A 9,425-nucleotide genomic window follows, 5' to 3' on the forward strand; every position below is an offset into this window, starting at 1 on the left:
AAATTGAGCACAGTGTCTGGAATATGCTACTCATTACTATCTATGAATCTCATTATTGTCATTATCTTTAAGGAGACTGTGGTTGTGTTGGCTTAGGAAGTTGGCCAGCGTCCACCAAAAACAATTGCAGATACAAATTTTTTTTTTAAGTCTCCTCCTCCCCCTGGACTTCTTTTTTTTGACCGTGCTGTGCCGCTTGTGGGATCTTAGTTCCCTGACCAGGGATGGAACCCAGGCCCCGGCAGTGAAAGCGCTGAATCCTAACCACTGGACCACCAGGGAATTTCATGGACTTTATTTCTTTATTGTCGAGTAAAACTATCCTTATAGTACAGCTAAATCACCGGTTTGATTAAATCCAGGCTATTTCCCCCTGAATTTCGCCAAGTCTGATATAAACCAACATAGTTTAAATAACTGTAATCAATACCCACATACGTCCACATTGATCAGAATTCAGGCTTTATTATTGTGCAATGTAAAGAACTAAAACTTAATTCCAAGCATACATAATTAAAGTTTGTAGAGAAGGATTTTGTTCCCAAAACACAATCAGCATTTAAAGGAAAAAAAAAAAAGACATTTATTTGAAAAACAGAATATACTTAGAATTGTTTGCTTGTAAGAAGCCCATTTCCCCCAAGTCTTAACTTCGTAATTTCATATTAAGCAATGACGTTACTTTACACAATCTAGTGAAACAATTTAGTGGGAGTAGCAGAATAATAAAAAATAACATAGACATGTGACTCCAAAATAATATTATTTAAATCCAGCTTTCAACCTCCAAATAGAGACTGCTCATAATAGACTTAAATATATGATTGTTAAATATATATAAGTATGTAAAATATGTTAAAAGAAAAAGGAAACTAACATGTAATATCCACCCTTGATTTCATAAAGGCAGGTAAAGATGTTAATGAAGGGAAAAAGTAGACTTTTTAAAACTTTCTTTTTCTATACAATCTGCTACTCTGTTCTGTCTTACGGTTACTGATACTGCCTTAATATTTCCTTCCAGATCTTTACTTGGAACTTCCAAAAAAAAAAAAAAAAAGATGTGTATATGGCTGGAGGGCTGGGGGGAGTAGGATGGTTTTGAAGAAAACGGAATTAGATCAGAACCTGTCTGAGACGTTCATGTTTTGATGTGACAGAGAAGATACTAGTCCCACCAGGGGATGCTGCAACTCAAAGAAAGGGTGATGGACTAATGAGATACTATCATTAGGATGGAACAGATTGAACATCAGACTGAAAAGTTTTTGGATTATGTAGCACCTCATCAATCAAATATATACTAAACTTTTAAGAGAAAATCTTCCAGGTAGTCTAAGCTTGCTTTTCTGGCTATTGTAGTTTTAACACTAACCTGGTCTATATAAGTAAGAGGGACCAGGAGTGAGAAAGGTCTGATAGCCCATTTTGCAGAAGCCACTTTAACAGTGTGTACATGGTTAGATCATTATTTTCTGCTCCCCCATACCCCAGGGAGGGCAAAATCACAATACAATGTGGTAGCAAAACTGGCTGACTCTTGTATTCCTATGGGCACAGAGTCCCATGAGGCAGGACACTTTTGACTTATTCTTGGGATCCATCAGCCTATAAATCATGACCGATCTTGCTTGGAAGACACTTTCAAGAAGGGTGTATTAGGGGATGGTGAACTCACATATGTACCTCTTGCTGCTACGACAGACCTCGTCACTCCATTTGCCCTGAGCTGACTGTGAGAAGAGGACACAGTTTTCCCGCTTGCCACCATTAGGCTGTGCATGGTCCCAGTTGAGGAAGGAGATGGCGACTCCATTGATATCGACAAACTTGCCTTCTGTGACCATGTCGTTGATGCCCAGCCAAAAGTCACTGACCCCCGGCAGGCTCCTTTTACCATAGTCTCGGACGGCGTTGATTTCATCGGAGCTTCTGGGGACAACCAGCGTCCCTCCCTTGGAAATGCAGTCTTCGTTGGCTTCGTGGAAGTGCTTCAAGCCTTCCAAAGCAAGGTAGCACTTCTTGTGAAATTTTGTGCCTCGGAGACAGACTGTAAAGATGTGAAATTTGACATATTAAGATGCTTTTGGAGTATAATAATCCAGGACTGGATCTGGCCAATAGCAATAATGTCATGTCATAATCACAACCATCCCATGAAGTGGGATTTTATTACGCCCATCTTTACATATCAGGATAGTGAAGCTTAAAGAAGTTGTTACTTATTAACAACTTAGCCTATAAAAAGGTGACTTACCTGTCACATAAGATCACAACTACGGAAACCCAGGTCTGCCCCACCCTTAAACCCTGGCCTTTAGCCTCCTGCTGCTTGGATATACACATGTTCGCTAGTTTGTGTAGCTCCATTATGTGCTGAATTTCCTTGGGACTTTTGGAACTGGTTGGTGTGCCACAATTATTAAAAAACAAACAAAAACAAAAGTCTGAGTTTGCATGTGGAGAGATAGGGCTTTTCTTATGCAGATAACTGAGCCCTGGTAATATTGTTTATCTTACCCAGGATAAAACAAATAGAAAGATAGTTTCAAGGCATAGCATTGGAGAGTCAGGCTGCAGGGCTGTAGTGCCTGGACTTAGGTGTCAGTTCTGACATTTACTAGCTGTGTAAGCTTTGGAAAAATTATTTAATTTCTCTGTGCCTCAGTTTCCTCATCTGTAAAATGAGGATAATCATAGCAGCATCTATCTCATAAATTGTTGGAGGATTAATGTGTTAATGTTTGTAAAGTATTATTATAGTCCCCAGCTGTGGTTGGAGGGTTAACAAAACTCTTTCCCCTTCTGCAAACGCATTTGGCCGTCCTTTAACTTTATAATTCTGTTCCCCTGGGAACCTGATAAAGGACCCTGTCACCAGTGTTACCAGGCAACGTTGCTTATGGTAAAAATGACTCAGGATCAGTAACATACAGCTGGCCTGGGAGTTATAAATATTTGATGGAAAAGCTGTAACTTCAGTCTTCCTTGAAGGTGGTAAGTCTTACAATTGGGCAGTTCTCTTGTGAGACCCTCAAAGCTCTGCTTTTGGAGTTGCTATGAGAGTATTCATTCCTGAGGGTGTGAACCTTACAAGCCAGGGATGTTCCTGAACTTACCTAGTGTGGCTCTCATTTCCTTGACCTGGGAGCCAGCAGAGTAGCTCCCGGACAGCAGTGTGTACAGCTGCATAGGCTGCCAGGAGCGCTACTCCGTGAAAAGGAACACTGGATGCTGCCCCCTGTTGGCAAGCTGTGGCTCTAACCACTGGTCTTCTCTGCACGTGTTGCCCTACTTGTCGGGCGTGAGTCCTCTGATCCCGTGTTTAGTTCAACCTCGGCGATCTCCCAATGGGCACTTAGTAAACATCTAAATAATGCTGATTATTTTAGCTAGTTAACACTTCTTCAGTTTTCTTTCATTGCCCATTAAAGAAGAATTATGGACGGACTTTTAAAATGTATTATTGAAATGCCTGGTTTTACTTCTATACCACCCATTTACAGGAGTAGGGAGTGGAAAATCAAGCTGATTTCCCCAATCAAGCTGATGTCCCCAGCTTTTAGATCCTTTCTCCTGGACACATCTCTGGCTTGTTAATGTCTCTTTTAAAAAAATGTCGCTTACAACTCAACATGTACTCTCTATATGGTTTGAATTGCTGACAAATCACAATTTCTTTTCCTATCTCGTTTGAGATGAGATGGGATCTCACCTGTCTGCAGGGCTTGCATTTCCTTCAGGGCATTGACTTCTCTCCAGAGCCTTTCCACTTGAATCTTCAGGTCTCCATCCTTTTCTGAGAATATTTTAGGGTAGGGCGGGGTAGGAGGAATGAAAAGCATATGATTAAAATAAGATAAAAATAAAACAAAATAAAATAAAGCTTTGGAATCTAGAATCTAGGGCGAGGGTGATTTTGATGAAACTGAGCCCAGTGTACATGGAAAATAATGCATGAAAATAAGTTAGCCAGGAAGACGTATAAGGGCTTGGTGGGGGTAATAATATTAGAAGGTCCTTCTGGGGGATGGGGCTCCTGTCTGTCTCTCCAGCCCCACCCTGTGGGACTCGCCCTCCATCACCAGACTTCAGACTTGTTGACTTCGGATGCATCCCAGAGCAAGCTGTCTCATCTCAGGATGCTTCCTTTGTGTTCCTTCTGCCTGGAACACTCTTGCCCAGGTCTTGTCCATCTCCTTATCAAGCTTAAAGTTCTCCTCTCCTTTTTTTTTTTTTTTTTTTAACATCTTTATTGGAGTATAATTGCTTTACAGTGGTGTGTTAGTTTCTGCTTTATAACAAAGTGGATCAGCTATACATATACATATGTTCCCATATCTCTTCACTCTTGGGTCTCACTCCCACCCTCCCTATCCCACCCCTCTAGGTGATCACAAAGCACCGAGCTGATCTCCCTGTGCTATGCGGCTGCTTCCCACTAGCTAGCTATTTTACGTTTGGTAGTGTATATATGTCCATGCCACTCTCTCACTTTGTCCCAGCTTACCCTTCCCCTCCCCGTGTCCTCAAGTCCATTCTCTACGTCTGCGTCTTTATTCCTGTCCTGCCTCTTCCTCTTCTGAGAAGACTCTCTGCTCATCCTCTCTACATTAGCATCCCTCTGGCTGATCTCTTTCCTTGAACCTTTATTTTTCTTCCGCACACTTTCTCCAATCTATAATCATCTTCCTGTACTTACTTAATTTCATCTCTCTGGTTGTCCATGGTATTCCCGATGTTTAACATGATGCTTGGCACATAATCAGTCTCATAATGTTTGCTGAGTGAACAAACACTTTATGGCATACAAAATACTTTTGTGTTATTTTCATTTACTCTTCAAAAATAGTTATGAATGGAGGAAAATGAGGTTCCCATTGAAGAATGAGAATGAACTCAATGAGCTAAATTGGCAGATAAGTGGTAGAACTCACACTCAGACTTAATTGGGTCCCCAAGTCCCCTGTCCCCAGTATCCCTACTCAACTGATGTTCCAGGTATAGTGGCTCCTGGCAGGGTTAAGTGATTTTCATAGAGAAACAGGGAAAGGCAGTGATAAAAAGCCCTCTAAAAATGCTCTGTATTAGGGATTAGCAATTTACTTAGTTTTGAATGTCCCTGGATGAGGTTAATCTTCGTGGCTGTCCTCTACCAACCTTGGGTATAAGTAAGTAGTAGAAAATTAGCAACCTTGACTAAATAAAAAATCCAGACCTGATGGGGACTTGGAAATTGACAGCTTGTGAGCTCTTCAAAGGCAGGGATTATAATAAATCTTAATAAATATTAAAAGCCACCATATACTGTGCACTGGGAGCTTAATTCTTTCGGTATTACTATGAGATGGACACTATCATTTCACAAAAGGAGAAAGAGAGCCACAGAAATCTGAATTAACCTGTCAAAGGTCACCCAGCTAGTAAGGGGCAGAGTTGGGATTTGAATCTCGCTGACTTCGTGTCTGTTCTCTTCCCACCCCTCCCATCTGCTTCTGCGCAGTGATCACCTTTACCTGGTTGGTCCCTAGTACGTGGCCTCGAATAGCTAAGATGCTTAAAGCTTGATATGGCTGTTCCTAACTGCCTTTTTGTGGGGATACCACACAGGGAGTCTGTGTTCTACCCTGGGTTTTTCAGGACAGTACCAAATCCAAATATGCTGATTCACTTTACCCTCCCACCCCTTTTCTTTTTTTGGCCACACCGCACTGCAAGCAGGATCTTAGTTCCCTGACCAGGGATCGAACCTGTGCCCCCTGCAGTGGAAGTGGGGAGTCTTAACCACTGGACCGCCAGGGAAGTCCCTCGTTTTCCCCTTAAACATATGCTTTGCAAGCCAGGTGTTTCCACATTTGGGTTAGGAAATGCCTTCTGGGGTATCCAGGGATGGACATCAATTCTCCAAGCGTCCAGTAGCTCAGCTGAGAAGGACAATAACGCAAGGGTTTCCTCAACGGGACCGTAGAATCCAGAATAAATGTAAGGGTACATTCAGGATGCACAGCCATCGCCTGTCGGAGGCCAGACTTGCAAAGACTGATGAAGTTTTCTCCCAAGTTACAAGTTGTAAACCATACAGCTGTCACCCCCAGTCCCTCGTGGCTTCCTGCTCCACGCTATTTAAATAAAGGGCCTCCATAGGGAAGCTGTAAACATTGTAATTAACATGAAGACACATGAATTAATATTAGGCTCTTGGGAGATCACTATGGAAGTCGTTATCCAGGTGGCTTGGCTTCTGCTTCCGTCCTTGGTGAGAAACGTGGATGTGTTTTGTCGACAATGAATACAGGGAACAGCTATTTCACAATAAAAAAATTTATTTTTGATTCATGACTACAACATAATTTGCATTGCTCCACCTAACTTGTTGAGACCTACGAAGTAAATAGCAGGGAAAACTTGGTTTTGGAGCTAAATCACTCAACTGCCATTTCGAGTTTTTAAAAAAAGCTCCCTTTCATTTTATTATTGTTGTCCTCCAAAAGTAGGTACGGAGTAGGAATGCAAAAATAATTCCTGGAATAAATGACCAGTAAACGTATGAAAAATACCTCAACTTTGTTAACCATCAAAGAGATGCAAATTAAAAGAAGGTTTTTGGGTTTTGTTAGGCTGGCACAGCTTAACCTGATGATAGGATGTCAGGTTGTCAGGGTGTGAATGGGTGCTCTCATACGCTGAAGATGAGAGCATGGGTTCATGCTACCATTTTGAGAGACAGTGTAATTAACCTACAATTTTACTTCTAGAAGTGTATCATCACAGTATTCTAGCATGGGGATCAATATCTGTGTACAAAGCAGTTCACTGAGGCATTGGATCATAAAGGGATGGATTTGATGAACACAAAAGTTCACCAAGAGAGAACAGATTAAATAAGTCATGATCCATCCATAAGGGAATATTATGCAGCTGTTAAAAGGGCTGAGGTATGCCTTATATTTAAGGTTATCCAAGATTTAATAGATAAAGTCAATTAATTTGTCTGCCAAGTACTTTGGATAGCCAACTCTTATTTTGTTAAAAGTATCAGTTTTTAATCGGACGTTAAAGAAAACTCTGGGGATACTATCTCCTAACAGTTAATAGCGGGTAATTCTGTGGAGAGGATCAAGAAAGAAAAAATGGCTTTCGCTTTTGATTTCATAAACTTTGGTATTCTTTCCAGGTACTTAAAATATTTTTAAAATGTGTTGGGGAAAGAAATGTTTAACAAGTTTAGGCTAATGGTTTCACTTTCTGTAGAATCTACTTTCTCAGATCTCATGGCAAAAATGAGCAAAACCGCTTTGGGAGGATGATATTTAAAATGTGGACCCAGTCTGTTAAAAAACAAACAAAAGCATGTGTGTGTGCTTGTGTGTGTGTCTTGGAGGGTAGCGCATAATAACCTGAACTACAACTGAGAAACACCCACACAGCGCACAAACACACACACTCACATGTTCAAACACCTCCCTGCATCCTTACTGGGTGGTCACCACTTTGCTAGTCCTTCTTTATGGTAAAGGAATGCTGGCAACAAAGATATGCCACGTCTTCTCTCCCTCCTTTTCCTGTCTTCATCACTCATGAGAAATATTTTAATCTATCATTAAAAGAAGTAACAGAGAAGTGTAATATTTTATAAGGAAAAAAGATTCCACTTAAAGAAACTTTGCATCAGACCTAAAGTGTATAAATAAATATTCCTGGAAAAGGGCACTGTGTAATCTTAAAAACACGGCACAAGATAAGCTCCCTTTTACCCACCAGCCATCCGTGTTGTGTTAAATCAAGACTTTAATGTTGTTTGTATTTTTGGTGTGTTTTGTTAGTAATGAAGTGAAATTGATAAGGAAATAGTGTCCTAATATTTACCTTTTAATATCGTGATATGAAAATGACTCAGGATGAGATGAAACATCACCCCACACTTTTCTTGATGCTTTTCCTTTTGATTTGGTCTTAGCATATTGCAAATACATTGCCATCATCATTGTTCCTTGCAGGATTTTTTTTTTTTTTTTAGTCTCTTAACCCAATTCAAGCCACCCCAAATTTGGGTTTGCTTGGAGATTGTTTTGCATTAAAATGTCTTCAAATGCTATATGACTTTGTTAGTTGAAATATCTTTAAGTGAAGGAGTTTCAACTTCTCTATGACATTAAAATCTTAAATATATGTTATAGTATAGACTGTCCTTATATTGCCAGGGATATGAAAATATACCTACATGATAACTAATGATGAAACGGAAGTCACATTACCAATAGCTCTATCCTCTACTGCACATTTAATAAGATTATAGTTATCTTACAGATATATGTGAACATCATACAGTATCTACGAGTGAAATGGTATACCCTGTTAATTAGTCTCTTCTACTTGATCCCTCATTCCAAATACCTGATGTTGTATCCAGGTTATCACCCTCCAAAGAACATTCTCATGCCTAAGCTCACCTGACAAAGGATATACAATACAGAATACAATACAGATATACAATACAGCCTACCATTTGATTCCTTTAAATATCAAGCTGTCCCAGAAAATTAAGAGGTCCCTCAGTCCCCTGAAAATGCCATATCCACATGAAGCCACGATACCGTCACCAGAGCTGGTCTCCTGGAAGAGTTTGGAAATGAATATTGTCCAGCTCCTCCCCACCCTGAGCAAGCCTAGGGTTTTGCTGGACGGAGAAACCCCGTTACCTTTCACTCGGCGTTTGCTGTGCTTCTTGGCTTTGAACTTGGACGTGTGGCTGGTGGTCTGGTCCAGGAGTAAGGTGATAACCAGGATGTAAATTACAAGTCCATTCTTTGCCATGGCTCTCAGGCAAGTCTGACAGCCACTGTGCTGGCTCCTCTGAAGTACAAAGGGGCAGGTAGACTTCACAGCCACATCTTGCCCTGAAATGCCTGGGGCCACCTTTATAAAAGCGCACTGTGCAGGTCGGCTGGAATCCTGCTGACGGAATGTTTGAATGCCTCTGCTGGCTGCAGCATAAGGTGGCCCCTGTTCTCATGTCTTGTTTAGGCTTTAAAAAAATTTTTCCTGCTAGGAAAATTTTTCCTACTTGACTTGCCTTTTCAGAGCATATCAGAGTTTATTAAGGGACTAAGAGTTTCGTTTTTGTCTTTTTTTCTTTTCTTTTTTTTTTTTTAAATTTAAAGTCCAGGAAGCATGGGGTCTCTCCATGAAGACCCCAATATTTAAGTCTTTGGTTTGGAGGTCTGAAGTTCACTTAATATTCTGGGAAATGTATTCAATGACCCACACACAAATCTAGCAAAGTTATTGTGTGCGTGCGTGCATGTGTGATGCCAGAGCACCACCTGTGTCTCTTCACACTCACGTGACTACACAGGTCATGTGGAACTTGGGAAGGGTTTGCTCGCAGGGAGTAATGAAGGCGGTCGAAGGGGATAGTCCATGAT

At 40.8% G+C, this 9,425-nt stretch overlaps 1 protein-coding gene across 1 annotated transcript; it reads right to left on the reverse strand.

Moving 5' to 3' along the window:
- Window positions 1–1,658: 1,658 nt before the first annotated feature.
- Window positions 1,659–8,814, reverse strand: CLEC3A (C-type lectin domain family 3 member A). Its single transcript, XM_068529453.1, has 3 exons — window positions 8,700–8,814; window positions 3,716–3,799; window positions 1,659–2,050 (listed from the first exon to the last, which is right to left on the reverse strand). The coding sequence occupies exons 1-3, from the start codon at window positions 8,812–8,814 to the stop codon at window positions 1,659–1,661; spliced, it is 591 nt and encodes a 196-aa protein (XP_068385554.1).
- Between the last annotated feature and the right edge of the window lie 611 nt (window positions 8,815–9,425).

The sequence above is a fragment of the Eschrichtius robustus genome, chromosome 19 (genome assembly GCF_028021215.1).
Source record: "Eschrichtius robustus isolate mEscRob2 chromosome 19, mEscRob2.pri, whole genome shotgun sequence".
In the NCBI taxonomy this organism is placed as follows: Eukaryota; Metazoa; Chordata; class Mammalia; order Artiodactyla; family Eschrichtiidae; genus Eschrichtius; species Eschrichtius robustus.